Raw genomic sequence first — 18573 nt, forward strand, 5'->3', positions numbered from 1 at the left:
ACTTGAACAAAGTAGCCAATCAAAATTTTAAAAAACTTGATCATCAATTTAAGGAGGAATGGTAAAGTTTAAAGTTTAAAGTTAAGTTTTCAGTAAAGTTTACAATACATTGCTTGGCAACCTTTTGCAACAAAAACCGTTGCATTTGAGGTTATGTTTGAAGAAAAGACCGGGATTCGAGTGAGGTGAAAAAATGTGTTCATCCACATGTGAAATTAATACCCTTAATTGTATTAAATTCAGGTTTTAGATTGATGCAAGTTTCAGTGTGTACCGTACAGTTTTATTAGCTTCTATCATATTCATACTTTGTTTTTCCACCTGCAGTTTTGTTGTTCTGAAGGAAGGTCAGAGTGCTGCAGTTAACCACTTCCTCCGTTCCAGGGTTGAAGTCCTCTAAAACTCTAACACAAGTAAGATTTAGATATTTACCATGATACTATAAGTAGTAGAATTTTCACTTGAAGCCGATTCTGAGAGCATTTTCAGTACCATCCTATTATGGTCTGAAGGACTACACTGCTCAAGTGTTGTGATTGCAAGTACGCAATGTAGCTAGGTACATACAGTATTGATGGCTTTGTCATGAAAAATACCTCTAAACAGTCTCTGACACGTGTGGGATTTCATCAGCATGTCCTCTTCAAATGAACAGAAGCTATGCTGTCCATCTATTCTGTACGCAGAATGTTGGAAAAAGTGTTATGGCCACTTTATGGAGCTCTTTCTTATTACACAAGTGGTATTGTCTCTCAGGTGACAACAAGCTGAATGCTATTGGAATATTCCTCTTATACTGAGTTTTAATAAGTAGTTAAATGAACTGCCAACAAAACTTACTTAATCTGCTGTCAGCTTGTGCTACGAATGAGCCTGGTTTGCCGCATTTGTGTGCGACATTGTGTTTGCCCTCTGTCAATGCAAAGACATTATACTTAACATATCGGGGATGCGTTTCCCTCGCTCGTTTGTGTAACGTTACTGTTTTCTCAACTGCTCCATGATAGGCAGGGGAAAGTGTTGGGGCTCCATTCCCAGATGTTTCTGAATTTACTTGGAACGCATTACTCTTTTACATACAAGTAAATGATATTGAGGGAAAATTGCGAAAGACATCTCTTAGGAAAGGTTAAGTATTTTATCTGTTTTATAAAATTCATCCATAAAAATTTCTGTGACTGAATTTTCTTCTGTTTGCAGAAGCTCCCTCATGGCTGAGTCAGATTTCAATGATCTTCTACAGGCAGCAGAGCGCTTGGCTTGCGAAGTGGAAGGAAATGAAGAACTACCCAGAGTAGATAGGACTCTTCGTCAAGTGCTTGAGGCTTCTAATGATCTCTGGTCACGTGTTACACATACAGGAGCCCAAGATGTCCAAGCGTTAGTATCTAATTATTAGTATTATATATATGCCATTTTTCATGATTTCATCATTTGTTTATATCAATTTTGCGCAGTCATTTTAATATTATCTGTCCTTCTATTATAGAATAAATAATGGATTACTTGATAAAGGTTTTCGCTGTCAGCACAAAAACTGAAGAAGGATTTGTGGCAATTGGTGTAATAATATCGTCAAAGTGTTGTCTAAATGACAAACAGGCTAAGGTCATTTTCTCCATTAATGATATTTATTTTGTAAAATCGAACAGCTCAAAATGTCCCTAATTTTCCTGCAGTGATATCTTTTTCTAGACCAAATCAAGATTTAGTCCAGACTAAAATATCGAATCGTCAGTCTAATAACTTTGAAAGATCCAAACGTTAATACTTAATTAGTTTTCGAAATTCTTATAATAATCGTGTCAAGTTCTGGCAGCTCTACAGCTTTTTAATCTTTAAACGTGTGGAATTAAATTACTATTGACAGTTTATAGCAACTACTAATCTGTACAGTTCAGAAGTCAATAATGGAAAGAAACTGTAAATTTGTGGAAGTTCCATAAAAATCTCAAAATCATGCACACTTTTCCATGCCAAGTGTAAAAAATTTAGTAAAAAATACATACATTAAAAAAATCTTCAAAAGGCGGAAATACATACATACATATATACATACATATATATATACGCATGAATTTGAATGGCATATATTTTCGTGATCTACGACCCGTGATCGGTGCTCTTCACAATGTCTCAGGTCTGGGTCCGACATCATGGGAGAATGCAATAGTGTATTTTCTTCGGAAAATACACTAAAACTTAACTTTTGAGATGAATATGTGTGACCAGGTTAATGACCATTTGTTCTGAGTTTGCTTAATCGTATGGAAAAGTGCAGGTAGTTCTTTTCTCTTCTTCTTCAGGAATAAGCACTGGGTGCAAATCAAATGAGTTTCTTCGACTGACAAATTTTCTAACTTTTGATCTTTGGTCTTCTTTTTCAGGAATTTGCTACTGGGTACAAGAGGAGTGGATCTCCCTGAGTTGTCACAGAAATTGGAAGTGTTAAGTGCTCGTAAAACTTTTGAGCCTCTAGAGCCAGTCCCAGAAACAGATGTTCATAATTATCTAAAAAATGAGGGAGAAAACGCCATTCTCTCATTGATCGACGAAACCTACAAATCTGTAAGAGGTTTTGTTCCCTCCATAGTTTTCTTCTTTCCAGTTTCCATGTATAATATTTTTCATATCCAGGCATAGTACTTAATTTTACTCACAAAAAAAGAACATGTTTTGCCTGCAAAGGGTAAAGAGCTGCAGCTTTCTTCTCTCAACCTCACAATAGCTCCATTGCTGTTCTTGTAATAATTTCTGAATGAGTCAGTGACATCCATTTTTTTAAAATTCATTTTCTAACAGTGGTAAACTAAGCTTACCAGGAATTTTTCCAGATTTTTTCCAACCCTAAGTGACAAAGAAACCCAGTTTTGAAAATGCTGATAATGGGACCTGTTTGAAACGGTATCCTTGGTGGGCTGATGGCATTTGTTGATTGCCTTGCCGCACCAAATAGACTGTTGGTATTTGATTGGTCGGATTACATTTTGTTTTTTAGCCCCATAGAAATGCTTTTTTGAACTTTTTACAATGCTCTCTTTGGTTTTTTCACAAAACTTTAGCCAAGAATATTATAGTACAATCCGGCAAAAATTCTTTACCACCACCCAATCACCTCTCATAAGTTTTAATTTTTTTTTCAGACTTTGACTAGCCTTGATGAAAAGTATCAGAAAGTTTTGAAAGAAGATTGGTTTTTAGAAAAGCACAAACTGATGAATTCACTTATTGGCTACTCTTCGCATGTCATCGAATTGCCTATTCGATCGCAAGTAAGTTTAGTTGTAGAAATTTATGGGAATTCCTCTTATTTGAAGAGTTCAGTATATGAACATGTAAAGTGCAAAAATAGAAATAAACACAATGTCCGGACCGTTGCTTACTAGATAGCAGCATGCTTGCTGCCGCGCCGCAACCTTTGTGCAGTATTTATGGCCTTGAAACTTGGAAGCTGCACCATGATGATGGTGGGACTGACAGAGTGTCTGCAGATTTGGAAAAAAAGGGAATTGTGAAGGAATTTCATTAAATCAAGGAAAGTCAGGGAATTTTAAGAATAAGACTGAAAATTTAAAACAATTTGAAACTTGAAACCATAAGAAACACCAGTCCTGTCCACACAATCAAATTGACTCTCAGTCTGGTTCAGGACTGTGCGCTCTTAATTACAATCCTTGAGTTAGGTTAGGTTATAATAATACTAATTTTCAATAAGAAATAAAGACCTAGTCTTCAAAACTTTGAGGATAAACTACCGGCCAAAATATCAGAAAGTTGTTCAAGGAAATTAATTCTAATAACACACCTTCAAAAAAGCATATTTTTATTTGTATGTCATTTCGTGGAAAGCAATTTCAGATGAAGATTTTACCTTACTTACTTTGAATATAAAAAATAATTTAATGAACAATCTGTTCATTCTTAATATTCTTTCATGCATTATTATTGTATACACTTTTATTGCGACTGTAAGTTGAAATCAAATACAATAAAATAAATATCAATTTCAGGACTGGCAATAATGTTGCTCTGGAAATTTTTCCTTCCAAGTGAGTAGAGGAACAGAATGGCAAAGGTTTCACCAATCAATGAAAATATAATAGCAAAGCTATGATGAAGGCCTAAACATAAGCTCAGTTCTTCACTGACGCTAAACATTGACTTCCAAAGTATGATAAAAAAAATTACCCTTTCCACATGTATGTATGTATGTGCATATTTTCATTGTTTTTACTGTAATATCATGTTTTTCTTATCTTACAATTATCATTCATTTTCAGCCAAAGACAATTAATGAAGCAATTGGATCCAAAAGCTTACTGGATTCATTTGAAACTGCCTATTCTAAACATTTAATAGATTATAACATTGCCTGCGTTACCAACAAGCCTAGGCCTAATCTTGCTGAGGACTTTTTATCAGTGGCTATCAATTCTAAAAATGAAGTAAGTTTTGAATTTCATCCCAGTAGTTTTTACATTATTTGAAAGAATAGAGGCAGAACTTATCTCATTTTGCCCCTCACTTCTTTCCTCTCTCAGGAGTTCCCTTCCTTCTATACATAGAGCATATGAAGTATGATCAAAGAGTCCAAAGGTGCTACCTAATGTCTAAGCTCAGAGGACTGAAGAAGAAAAAAAAAGTTTCACCAATTAAAAGTTAAGAGACGTCAAATAGATTTGGAGAACATGTTAACACTCACTAGGAACTAAATTTATGATAGTCTGTCATTTAAAATCGAAGCTTAAACTCAGAAAAGCTCTCGGAATGTTTTTAATGAAGGGTGCAAATTCACATTATTGTAGGTTCTATCAGGGCTGTTCCATAGCTTTGGTTAATTATTATGCAATTATGTCTAAATCATATGTTTTACTTGAATCATACCCATGCAGCCAGTCTTATTATTTGAAAGAGGTTTTATTCTGTCTATAAGTTCAAAATCTCTACTGATTTTTTTAATTTTTGAATCACCTTAGTTTACCTGCTTCTTTAATTGACGGAGTAAAGAAATTCATCTAAATACTTACAATAATAGAGAAAGAAAGAAGATAAGGAGAGAGTATTAAGTCAGAACTCGTTGAAAAAAAGGTCGATAATCTCACATTGTTGCAATGAAGTTCCATTATTTGACCTCCAACAAAACATTTTAAAAATTAAATCATGATGAGGGAAAAAAAAATATATTACCAAGTAAGTCATTACCATTAGTATTATTGTGAAGTGTTCTATGTAATTTGTAAAGGCTGGTCTAAGTTCCTTTTTCCTCCTTTTTTATCATGTTCATTTTCCCTCTTTAAAGAAGTTCCTCTGTCAATTAACTGCTCATAATCTGCTACATTTTTGCTCAAAATTTAAAGCTTTTTTGTCTTGTTCTTCTTTTTTTCCACAGAAAATCATCAACTTATGGCAAATGGTTAATAGCATGATTATGCTGCCTCCTCAAAACAAAGGCGAGTCACTGACTGCAAGATTATCCAAACAATTAACAGAAAAAATGATTTCTCAAGCAAAAAATTATTTAGAAAATATGTAAGTGTACGCAGCTGTTCAAGACATGCATTTTGTATACAGTGAAACCTCGGTAACTCGGTTTCCATCGGGACCGAGGAAATTTACCGAGTTAAGCGGGTTACCGACTTAAGCGGACTGCCACTTTTCCTGCCGCGCTTTTTCAAATTTCGCGCCCTAAATTGGACAAACGCAAACGTGCGTGTAGAGTGACTCATAGGAGTGTTTTGGAGAGCCATTTGATCGAAGAAAATGGTACTAAATGGTAAAATTTCATGAAATGCACTTGAAATTGCGTGTTGAAAGTGTCAGGGCATCATGAAGTCATCGGGTTAATCGTATGTTGGGGTGCCGCGGCACCCCATTGCGTATCACCCCCCGCGCACCCCACGCGGCATGCCGCGCGGTGATGCGCCGCGGCCACCCGCTATGGCGGGTCGTTGAACTGAAAATGCAACGTATCAATACTCGCTAAAATCCCCGAAAAACTCTGCGGAAGATTCCTGGGGGGAGCGGGGAAGGGCAATGCAAGATGGTAGGGGGAGAGGGGCCGGTGCCGACTGGACCTGTCAACTCATCGATGCGTGAAATTGCTTAATTATGCATGCGTGTTTTCACACGCGCGATAAGATAACACGCGGTATCAGATATCCTATTCTCTACTGTTCTCATCTTTCGTGTCGTTATCGAGTGTTTTTGATTCCTTATCTCTCTATTTCCGATGTCGTTTCTCGCACTGCGCTGCGCTTTCTCGGAGATTCGCTCACCCTTCGTGGCGTAACTTGACCCGACCCGCACCGCGCACGGAAACACTACCTACGCTTGATCACGGGTGACGATCGAAGAAAAACAGGTCCAGATGGAAAAATTTCACCGAGTTAAGCGGGTTCAGAATCTGACCAAACCGAGATACCGAGACTTATTTAGCATTGTGTTATATGGGTGATAAACGGGACCGGGCGATTCTACCGACTAAAGCGGGTTACCGGCTTATCCGGGAACCGACTTACTGAGGTTTCACTGTACCATATCATGCTCTTGTCATCACTCAATCAGTTTACTGTTTTCTTGACCCTTTCTTTAGTTGAGTTTTGATTTATTTCTTTGTTTGTAGTCTGTAGATACTACTTAATTACGTGATAAGGATAATTTATGATTGACCATTTTCAAAAGCTGTGACAAATTGTAGACAGTAGTAGGTAAAGTATCAATGGGAAAACTCCTAAACCTCGTATCGCATTTGCGTTGTCACAAAATTTATGCTCTCATCATTATTTTTTGAGAGAGAAAAATTCAATATCATTCCCAAAAGTTTTTACAACATTTTTATCACAATGGGGGAAAAAAGCACTGAAGTTTTAAAGAATTGACTTCGAGTAGTTTTCCATTTAAAAAATGAAGTATGATAAGAAGTCTGCAACATCGCAAATCGAGATATGTTGTTTGGGAATTTCACTGTTGATGTGTGGTCTTATGTGTAGTCCTTTTACCCTCAAACCTCTCAAAAATAAAGGAATGAGGCGAATATTGTATTTAGGACAAAAATTATTTAGTCTACATATCACTTTTTACTTTTTAATCACAAGAAGCAAAATCCCATCCATTTCAGTGTTCAAGGAATTTGATTCTCAAACTATGATACCTTCTTTTACTAAAAGATAAAATTGTATTTTTCTTTCATTCATAACCTCTGCCACTTCTTTTCCCAGGTACAAAGATTACATGAAAAGTGTAGTCTCTGGAAGATTAGAGCAAGCGCAACGAGGTGGAGTACCAGGAACATTTACTTTAGTTCGCAGTTTCGTAGCAGTCCTAATTGGCGGTAACACAATTGGATTAGATGATACAATCGTCGAAGGCCAACCTGTCTGGCCAATGATATATTATTGTCTTCGTTGTGGAGATATACCGGCAGCGATTCACTGTGCCACTCTTGCAGGGTATCTATATTCTACGAACATCATAAAATAATGGTTCATTTTTTGCCAACTTGATAAGTTCATAGCAGGTTTTAAATTGACTTAATAATTACCCTGTTTTCTTAGATATTTTCAGAAACTCTGAAGTAAAACATCTCATCTACGTATCTCCGTATCTAGTTATTCAATATAGTAATTCTCTACTGAAGAATCTCTCCAGTTTTTTAGTTTCTTACCTCATCAGATCAGTTGATCGACGTAGAACCTCACAAAGCTGGTGACTGTAGATGCATGAAGCAACCCTTTGTTTTGTCCATTTGGAGCATCCAGAGAAAATTTATGCATTTATCAATACAAATCATAACCAACCATTTTGCTGTGTTTAGAGTTAAAAAACGTTTTTCAGCTTTTGAAATGTTTCAATTTTGTTTAAAATGTTGTTTTGTATCACTTAAAAACAACATTAAGCCTCCGGTATGCACTGTGCGGAGAATGTATCATTGACTGCTGTTATTCCAATAATTTATTGTTCACATGTGGCTTTCTGTTAGACCACTCTCATTTTAAACCTAAATCTGCTGTATCAATAGAAGTATTTTAATGTTGTAGAATTGGTATGGAGGAGTTCATTGTTGCACTGAATGAAATGAAAAGCAACATCTTGAAGAGAGTTAGTGACAAGTCCAGGACACAAATTCGCTCGCAGTATCGGCGCTCTGTGCGGCACAGCTCAGATCCTTTTAAGAGGTTTGTATTTTATTGACCTTGAATTTTACTGTCTGTATTGTCTTTAATAACTAGAGAGTAATTTTAAATTTCAAAATTTTCATATTTTCTTTTTTTTTTTTCAAATGAAAATGACTTGCCTAAAATGTTGCGAGTAAAGTGTTCTTGTTCTTTTGCTGCAAACATATCAATAGATATAAAATATATCGCTCATGTAACTGAAAAGCAAAAATATTTATCGACTCATTAATAATACCTATATTATAAAGCTTGAATTTCAAGTCTTATGAGTCACAAGTAATGTATAAGTAGATTATTCTGTCTCTAGTAGGCGGTGGCAAGACACAATGGAAAAAATTTAAATGATGGCTTTTCCCCCTAAAAATTTGGCACAGCATTTATTGATAGGGTCAATACTTGACCCTTTGTATCCTTGACGTTTCATTATTCTGGAATCACCTTATTTTCTCATAAAAACTGAACCCTCTTGTTGACTTTCGTTTCCATTGTAATTTCAGAGCTGTTTACTGTGTTATTGGAGCATGTGATGTTGTTGATGAGCACAAAGAAGTGGCTAAAACAGCCGATGATTACCTATGGATCAAACTATCACAGGTAAAATAAAATTTTAACTGGTCAACAGGTTTTTCTCTTTTATTCTTCTATTTTGTGTGGGGTTTTCTCTTTTATCTTTCTATTTTGTGTTTTTTTGTACCTTATAATAAACTATCGGTTTATTGTAAAAAAAAAAAAAAAAAAAAAAAAAAAAAAAAAAAAAACTTGTGTACAAAGGTTTAGCACATCAAGTTGAAGTACTATGGTACTTACCCACATACCGTGTACCTTGTTTTTGCACCAAAAAAAATGCGGAACATGTTTTTCTACCAGTTAGACATTCAGTTTGTGTCTTGTGACTTTTTTTAAGCGTGCCAGTAGGGCTCGCTTTTTGAAATCACTCGGATGTACCATAGTACAGCACACCGATCAACCAATGCTATTCAACGGGCCGTCCAAATATTTTTTTCCTCGGACCCGTTTTCTTGTCTTTGAACCATTATACTGTCAAGCCCTGATGGTCTCTTACCAAAAAACCGAATGAACTGCTAATTGGGAACCCTTGAGAACATTTTCCTGTCAAAACCGTATTATTTCATTTGACAAAAACCTCATAGAAGCTTTCTTACGCTCGGAGGACTCAACTCTAGAACCTTCTTTCCCGCCAAAACTGTTTAGCCAATGAGCGTCTTGCACTGCAAGTGCAATCTGTGATGAGCCTCGTGACTCTTTATACCATGTACTAACCGTGGCCCCTGCAGAAATCCACTCAAACCACTGCAGTTATCTCCCGATATAGCTTTGAGTGTCAGGTTTCGAGCAAGGCAATAAAAGACGGCGAGGAGAGGGTCGCCTCGTCGAACCTATTATCTTCCACGCCCGATTAACCATTCACCGTGACGCCAGGATCCACCAAATTTTCACAAAAATTGTTTTCCGTCTATTTAGCGAGTTTTTCCTTACTTTCCGTTAAAGTACAAATAAAAAGAGACCTCATTTGTAAAAATCGGCCGAATAGGAGAGAAGTTACAGTTCGAAATCCAAAGAGATTAACTGAACGCGATTTCGATGCACGGCAGTTCGCCCAAATCACGGTCGTGCGAAATGCCGCATATCAGCTTAAAATCAAGATAATTGGACGGAATCTTTAAAGTCAATTTACATTCAACGTTCATGAATCAATATTTTCTCCCAAATTTAGCAAAAAGTACCAATTGATGCAAATAACAAAGACGTGAAAATAGTAGGTATGTGTCCAACATTTTAGTTATTCGGCACGCTTTTCCAACATATTCATGTTGGATTTTTCTGCTTGTTTTTCTTTCTTGTGAGCAGTTGCAGCATTTGTTGGGCATTTGTTAATCAATATGTGGGAATTATTTTAGGTACCACAATGCACAACTTTTAGGCACAAATTTTGCTAGAGCAAAAATAAAAGTTGTTTCTTACAGATGATGTCTCAAAATCACGATGAGCGCATCGGCGAAGCCTGAAATGCACTCATAACTTCACAATCTGCGACAGAAATTTGCGTTTTTTTTAGCTTCCCGCTTCAAAAACGATACTACGGCACAGGTGAACATTTTGTTAGAGGAGTCGTTCCATCGTCGGCAATATTAATCATGGCCAACGCCAATCCGCCAAAACACGTGTAACGGGACGAGATAACACCTGACCAGGATAAGACCAGATAACAATCGGAGTGTTTACGTTCATATTTTTCTCGCCTGCCTTGATTGACCTTGATCTCTCCTTGAATTACGTGCGGAGCCGCGGAAGCGTTGGCCATCATGATTATTGCTGACGATGGAACGACTCCTCTGACAAAATGTTCACCTGTGCTGTAGTATCATATTTGAAGCGGGAAGCTCAAAAAAACGCAAATTTCTTGCGTAGATTGTGAAGTTATGAGTGCATTTCAGACTTTGCCGATGTGCTCATCGTCATTTTTGAGACATTATCTATAAGAAAAAACTCTTATTTTTGCTCTAGCCGAAGTTTGCAACAGGCCCATTATTAATATATCTGTGTTATACACCGAAATGCTTACTTATGATAAGCCTTCTTACATACCATCCGCATGGATCAGTGATGCCATAGGCCACAGTATCAAAGGATTCATAAATTTTATTTCTGATTTTAAGTTGCATCTGATTTAATAGATCGTACTGGTAAAAGATAGAATATGCATAAGTAATAAAAAATTATGTACAAATCAATTATATTTTACTCAAAAATGAGTGGAAAAAGAGTTTTCGATCGCAAAAATGTTACCAGTTTCTTATGTCAGATGATTCTTCTCAATTTAAAGTTTTCTTAATACGGTAAGACCTCTAATTATCGGATTGCAAGTGAACGGATTTCGCGATTTAACAGAATGATCCTCTGGTCCCTTCAGCGGCGCCACCAGCGTGATTTAACGGATTTGGCCTCCGGTCCAGTGAAATCTGATAAATCGAGGTCTTACTACTACTTTTATTATTTACCATTAGTAGGATAGTTTTCTTTTAAAGTGAGGGCTGACACCAAGATATTGGTGAGGTCATACTTAGTCTGTATCCTACCACACAATATTTTGGCTTACCTCTCTAAATCAACAACAAAAACTTTTTGGATTCATTACTACCAGACAACAATTCTGTTTTTAGAAAATCAAAAATAGTGCTTCCCAAGGACATCAGAAATATGGATGAGTAAAATGGCTTTTGAATTAACTTTAATTATTTTCTCATGTTGATAATGAAAGTTCTTGTAGGTCAGTCAGTAATTATGTTCTTTGTATGTCCTATTTCTACAGTGCTAATTATTTTGTTTGCTCAGGTTTCTCCAGAAGACGATGATAAACGACCAGAGGCTCCTTCATCCGATAAAATCACCTTTTCCCTTCTGCAAACTCTCATTCTGGAAGAATATGGTATGATAAATCATTATCAGTCATGTATGTTTACGGATATGAACTTATAGAAGTTTGTATAGTTCTCAAGCTGGTAGTTACCTCTTCGAATGAAAAATAATATTGAAATTAAATGACAAATTTTTAGCAGTCTTTCTTGAAGCTTTGAAATATATCAATCCGGAAATTTCTGGTGTGAAAAAATTATTTCCTCAAGTAGTTGCTGAAAAGGAATTTTGACTTTATTAAAGATGCGTTTTGGTATAATTGTGTTACCCAAATCAAGGTTTGAAGAAGGTTTTTATTAGACATTCCTTGCATTTGTCCAATCGAGAAATGTATGCAAGCTCCTATCTTCATCTCAAATTCATAGGTGCTGACTTATTCGATGCTTTTATTTTTTCTTCCCTGTCTCATTTTTTTTGATTAAATTTTTAGGAGAAGCATATTACAATGCGCAAGAGCAGCCTCATGTCTACGCTCAAATGCTAATTTTAACTGGACAGTTTGAGTCTGCGATTGAATTTTTGATGCGAAATAATTCTTTGAAAGTACATGCAGTCCACATAGCAATCCTGCTGTATATTAGGGGTCTTCTCAGTATTACTGTCACCGCCAAATCACCATTACGTAAGTTGAACGATCATTTTTAAATCTATCAGTTTTTACTTTTTTCCTGTTAATTCTCTTGTCTTATTATTTATTCTTTCTAAAAACTGTTTAATTTTTTAACACACCTCTTGTTTTGATTCATAAAAAAGAATATTAAAAAATGAGATTTTTGTCTCAATACATTGATCTTAGAATCAATATCTTAACCAAAAGAAGACATTTTGAAACAGTAGATCGATTAATAGCTCAAAATTATGGTAGTAAGTAGCAAGATCCGTTAAACCAGAAGTGTACTTTGGAGTCACTCATACTCTAATGTGCTATTCTCAGCGCAAAATTCTCACTGATTCTATTCAATTAAATTTCAATAAGCTAATTATGTGCATCCACCCTCACATGGAACATGTCAAATCAATAGATTTTTAACCCTTAGAATGCTTTATTTTCCTTGAACAGTCGTCAAGGATCCTAAAGATCCTGCTCCAATGCGAAGATTGAATCTTGCTCGAGTTATTCTACTCTATGCCAGGAGATTTGATGTGCATGATATCAGAGAAGCTCTCCATTACTACTATGTTCTCAGGTAATATTTTTAATTTACCGGCAGCAGTTTGAATGTTGGATGAGTTATTCAAAAACTGGATGTATCTTACACATATCAAGTTCAATACATACTTATTGGATCGATTTTCTCTTAAATTAATGTAAATAAAAGTGCAAAGATTTTGCAGTTCTCCTAAATTCTTTGTGTTCAAAAATCTTCTGTGTTGTTATTCCATCCTCTGATATCAACTCTGTTCGCCCTGCAACCACAGCGTTTTTTGTCTATTTTATTCAACATTTTTTTGCCAGATTTTCCAGTTTCATATACTTTTAACCTTTCATCGACTAATTCTTAAAGTTTGGATTGAATAATGAATTCTTCTTGGAAAAATTTTAACTAGGATTTGTTTCCACTGATAAACACTGCTAAAGCAAAAGGCTCAAACCTCAACATCATAAATACATTGCTTTAGATTTTTCAAAACCCATCTCTATAAATAAAACGTTTGGTAACATATTTTAGCTTTGCCATGTTGTGGTTTGAACTTTGAGGTTTATATTCCGTATTTGAATAACAGTAGAGCAGATGGCATGATTTACTCCTGAAAGAGAAAGCTATTAAGTAATTACTAATTACTCAGTCATTAAGTAGATAAAATCTTATTCTATTATCATAATTTAGATTGCATCCATTTACTCATCAAGTTTTTGCTATCGGCTCATTCTTAGACTTCTTTACATTACAGGGAATTAAGCACGCCAGTGGGTGACAGCCTGTTTTCACTATGTGTAAGCAATCTTATTCTTGAGACAAGAGAATTCGATTTGATTTTGGGTAAGATGGAATCAAGAGGTGATAGGAAACCAGGACTCATTGATGAGTTTAGTGGAGACGCGGTAAGTTCTCAAATAATTTTTCTTCTTATCTAACAACTTAATATGGAGTATGTTCATTTTAAAGGGATGTACAGTCCTCTCCTAAAAAATGTCTAAAATTTCTACTTTCACTGACAATCCACCGAACCTAAGTAGTTACATTTCTTAATGCTTTGTTTTCGTACAAAAGAATGCTTTTGAGGATAATGCTGGTGAAATCAAGAATAAAGATGTGTGGTTCTAGTAAGGGTATAAAATTAAGTACTATATCAATTGTTTGCATCTTAGAAGGCTACTGAGAAAGTGGATTCTGTGGAGCATCATGGTACTGTCAATATCACTGACAGTGATTTCATAGGAATTTTTGTATGATCGTATGTTTCGTATCTACTCAAAAGTTTCATTTATTTATTACTATTTAATCTTTATAATTGTTTCAGAGCTGTGTAGCTGCTGTCATGGAGTGTGTGGCTGCCCAGACAGAAGCCAAAGGACAATTTGAAGATGCCATCAAAATTTATGACCTCGTAGGAGTATGTATCATTATTATCCAATCATTCTTCATTATTTACTGTCTATTAGTGATGCTTTCTTTTGAACAAGCTACAAGTTACGAAAACATCAAACAACTCTTAAACTGTCAGCCAACAATTATGTTTTTTGCACAATGTGACAAAGGTATCAGATCAACTTTCTTTCTCTGCCATTCCGGACCAGACCCACAGACCCCCTGTCGCCAACAAGTTCATCATATAATTTATGAATGGCCCTATAGTTCCTATGGGGTTGCATTGACTTACTGCTATAAATTGAAGCATTTTTGATTACCACCAATTTTCTTATTCAAGATTCCTTGTAAGGCCTTTGAAGTCGCAAAAGAACCCTGCACAGAGCATGGGGTCAGCGGCTCTCGATGAAAATCGATGAAACTTTAATAGATTGATATAAAGTTCATAATTAAAGGAAAGCCAAAAAATTAGCTCATTTTTGCGAGTAGAAACCGAGATATTCGCAATTGAATCCGGACTATTTTCTATCATGCCGCAGCATGGCGAAAGAATTCCGAGTCCCCTCTCCTCTCGTTGTTCGGCGTTTTCGAACAGACCTCACGTCCCTCACGTGAAGATAGGTGCTTATGCGCTCGGCCGGTCCGAATACCGTACTCCCTCCCTCTTCTCGCATCTATCAATTCTGTTTCAGCAACTACATTTCAGATTAAATCGGCCGGCGGCGCCGGCACGGGACAGGTGCGAGAAGCAGGGAACTCCATATCGCACAGCCGGAACAGAGCGTCCTAATGAAAGGAGTGAGTGTAAACAATGCGATATCGTAGTTACCTGGTGGGGAGAGGGGGTTTCCTGGCCGAAGTGTCCAAGCAAGGTAAGGCGACACGGAGAATTTACCTCCGCCGCACAGAAAATAGTCCGGATTCAATCGCGAATATCTCGGCTTCTACTCGCAAAAGTGAGCTAATTTTTTTACTTTCTCTTAATAATGAACTTTATATCAATCTATTAGAGTTTCATCGACTTTCATCGAGAGCCGCTGCCCCATGCTCTGTGCGGGGTTCTTTTAATATTTCTCATCTGTCAGGAAAAAGGACCATATATTTGTCTCTCTACAATCGCTAATAATATTTTCAGCATCCATCACACTTTTTACCAGCAATTTTTTTTCTATGTAGAGCAACCGCCTTGGCATGGTGGCTTTAATTCCACGAAAGTGTCATGGCATAAAAGGGGCTATTCTGTTATCTTTTAACTTTGTACTGATTGTCCCAATCTTTATTTTTCAGAATCATGAAAAAGTTTTGTCTCTCATGAACACATTAATGTGTCAAGTTGTACATAGAGTTGGAGCTGAAAACACAAACAGCCTCAGATCAAGGCTGTCTATTCTGGCAGATGACATCGGTGCTCGATATGGTGGGCAACGCATCAATGCTCTACCTGAAACTGTTGCCACTTTCCATTTATTCAGGGATCTGTACATGTTTTTCGATTATTATTACGAAAAGAAGCACAATCTTGCCTTGGAGGTGAGTCAGTTTTATATCTTAACAAGCATAACCCTCCAATATTAGCGATCGCTGGTACAAATGCTTTTTGCTGTTTGACCATTCATTCGTTAATTTTGTATCACATGCAAGTAACTAAGTCCTCTCTTTTTGTGTGGAAAATTACTCCATTTGACACTCTGCATCATCGCAAATAGCGCTGTAATCCGGAGTGAAAAGGGTCCGCACATGTCAGTGAGATTTCCCTTTTGTCGTTTTCATCAAAATATTTCTCACTTGGCGTAACAACTCTTCAGTTTCTTTACGTTTTTCACTTAATGGACCGGTCTTTAGATCAAAGAAGTTATAGATCCGTGTCTAGTTCCAGGGTCTCTTTTCTCGTGTCGTCTCATTAAATAGCTCGAACTTAGCCAGTTTAGTTTCTGTCCTAAAAAAAGTAACCGAATACTAAACACTATGAACGACTCTATCTTTATTTTTTATGTGTTTTTATAACTTTTGCCTCATGCTCCATCTCTATTTGTCTTTCAATGCTTTTTGCAGGTCATACAAAGTACTCACTTGATTCCCATGACATCGTCTGAAGTCCCGGAGTATGTGTCCAAATTCGAAAAAATTGAAGAGCCTGTAGTTCATCTAATACCTGAAGTTTTAGTCGCCACAATGTCAATGATTCATGGCCAATACTCACATTTAAAGTAAGCACTCTTTCTTACCTTTTAATTCAGTCGAAGTATTAGCAATTTAGGTACATTATCAGAAAATCTTAGAGGCTGTACTGCTATGCGTAGGAAAAATGTTGTATGAACATTCGAACATTTCTAATTTCTTCGATAAAATATCTACTTTTGAGCATAGTAATAAATATTTCTCCCTGAAATTTCTGATACTTTTGATTGAATCACGAATGGATTGCTCTGAAACTTGGAGAAAAAAATTCCTTGAAAAGTCTCTTATGGTAGGAAATTTTGCAACGTCTGAAGGCTCATAGGGTGCTCACTCCTAGCATGGTAGATTAGTACTCCCAGTATGATCAGAGAATTTCATCCAAAATAAAAATGAAATATGATAAACTCAGGCAAAAAGACCCCTCAAGATGTAAACACAAATTGGTCGTAAGGAAAAAACTTATTGGAGGTCAAAAATATTGATTTTCAGTTTTCAAAAATGAAAACTTTTTATTACTTTTAAGAACATTGGGTCGAAATTTCAATTTTCAATTTGCAAGAATAATTATGTTACAACTGTTCGGCTCCCAAATGTGTTAACAGTGCTTAGCTTAGGAGCAGAAAGGTAGGCGGGAACTTGGGGGAAAATATCAGGAAGCTATTTGGTATTTTGGGTGGTTTTGGATTGGCTTTTCTCCTTTGCATGAGGATAAACAGCTAAATCAAGGACTGACAGGCAGATATTCCCGGTTACTTTTTCAGCCCTAGTCTACCCCTGACAGCGCTGACGAGAACTTTGAAATTCTGCTTTATCAAATGCATACCTCATTCTCTACTTTTAAAATGCCTCTGGAGGATCAATTTTTAAATTTGTAGGAGTTCTTTGTACCAAACGGTGTCTTTTACTACATAGTTTTACTTATTTTTTTTTGCAGGAAGAAAGGCAGTGGCTCTGTGAGTGATCAACATTCCAAGGAAAAGGTGTGTATATTTAGACTTCTGCAGTAAAATTTTAGTGTAATTCTTTCTTTGTTCTTAGAACTGGGGAAAAATCAGTAGCGCAAAAATTTCTTCTGTTCAGTAACCTCTTCTTTTGGATACAACAGTGCTTCTATTGAATAACCTTTTTTTTTTTTTTTTTTTTTTTTTATCAATTTTATAGTTTTATAAGAATAAAATTCAAGATTTTTTTAAAAAAAGAATGTAATTTAGGGCCTAAGAGTTCCTTTAGCGACTACATTGGCAGGTATTTTAATTCTGCAGTAAAACCTTGCTTCAACGACCTTCATTTGAACACATTTTTCTCCATGATTTTCATCCATCCTATCAAAATCCTTACGCCAATATTACAGTTTTTTTATTTTATTTTATTTATTTTTTTTTTTTTGTTGCAAAATAACGTAATTGGAACACACCTGGATTCAATTTATCGACAATTTTGTTGATCGGTGAAAGAAAAAAAAAGCTTCTTATTGCCAAAAACTTTGAAAATATTCCAAATCTGATCTTGTCACAATGATGTTGGGAATGATATGTGCTGCCATCATGTTCAACAAACCCTGGAGGCCCTTGAAAATTGATTGTCTACAAGGCAGATTCACAGATTGTCTTATATTTGGAGGCATCTTCCGTGGATTTTCCCATGGAAATAATGGAAAATTTAAGAATACCCCATTAAGTAAAATTGATTCTTGCCAAATTGCTTTATTTTCTACATTGCTCTTTATTCACTGAAACTAAGTGTTCTGTATATATTTTCTTTTTGGTATGAACAAAAAAGTAAAATTCTCCAGGACTGAAAGCAAAAGCTGAACCTTCAATAATTTATGTATCTTTGTATGCCATTTCAGACTCTGGAATTCCTACGTGAGAGAGCCAAAGCTCTGACAACATTTGCTGGTTCAATATCATACCGAATGTCAAGTCAAATCAACTCTAAATTAGTTCAAATGGAGCTCATGATGCATTGAAAACATGTTTGTGTAAGTCTTTTAAGTGTCAAAAGAATTTAAATTTGTAAATGTTTCTTTTTTTAGCGCTATTATAATGTATTAAATATAATTTTTCATGGATACATTTTCTAAAAGTATTTATCGCTGCTCCAATTATGATGAGTAGCTAAAGAGTAATGCATCAAAGCTATAGTTTAAGGAAGGAGAAAGCTTTTTGTAAAAGCCAAGGCCTTGTCTTCACAGGATGTTTTCCCAAGATTTGAAGCTGCGAAAAGTCCCTTATGAAGTGGCGACAAATATTGAT

The 18573-nt window shown here is 35.9% G+C and overlaps 1 protein-coding gene across 1 annotated transcript; it reads left to right on the forward strand.

Annotated features, from left to right (window-relative positions):
• The first annotated feature begins 120 nt into the window (after positions 1-120).
• On the forward strand, positions 121-18391 carry LOC109035849 (nuclear pore complex protein Nup93). The gene is made up of 18 exons (XM_019049656.2): positions 121-413; positions 1201-1380; positions 2388-2568; positions 3144-3272; positions 4281-4445; positions 5390-5529; positions 7218-7448; positions 8037-8174; positions 8672-8768; positions 11529-11622; positions 12040-12231; positions 12670-12796; positions 13503-13653; positions 14073-14165; positions 15428-15670; positions 16193-16347; positions 17253-17298; positions 18168-18391. Exons 2-18 carry the CDS (start codon positions 1211-1213, stop codon positions 18285-18287), a joined length of 2472 nt encoding a protein of 823 aa, XP_018905201.1. The 5' UTR covers positions 121-413; positions 1201-1210; the 3' UTR covers positions 18288-18391.
• The last annotated feature ends 182 nt before the right edge of the window (positions 18392-18573 follow it).

Source organism: Bemisia tabaci, chromosome 7 (assembly GCF_918797505.1).
Source record: "Bemisia tabaci chromosome 7, PGI_BMITA_v3".
NCBI classification, from domain to species: Eukaryota; Metazoa; Arthropoda; class Insecta; order Hemiptera; family Aleyrodidae; genus Bemisia; species Bemisia tabaci.

Excerpts from the sequence above, each read along its gene's own strand:
- LOC109035849 (XM_019049656.2), top strand. The coding sequence starts at position 1,211 with ATGGCTGAGTCAGATTTCAATGATCTTCTACAGGCAGCAGAGCGCTTG. Across the intron at positions 13,654-14,072 it reads ATGAGTTTAGTGGAGACGCG|AGCTGTGTAGCTGCTGTCAT; the intron begins GTAAGTTCTCAA and ends TAATTGTTTCAG. Across the intron at positions 15,671-16,192 it reads AGCACAATCTTGCCTTGGAG|GTCATACAAAGTACTCACTT; the intron begins GTGAGTCAGTTT and ends TGCTTTTTGCAG.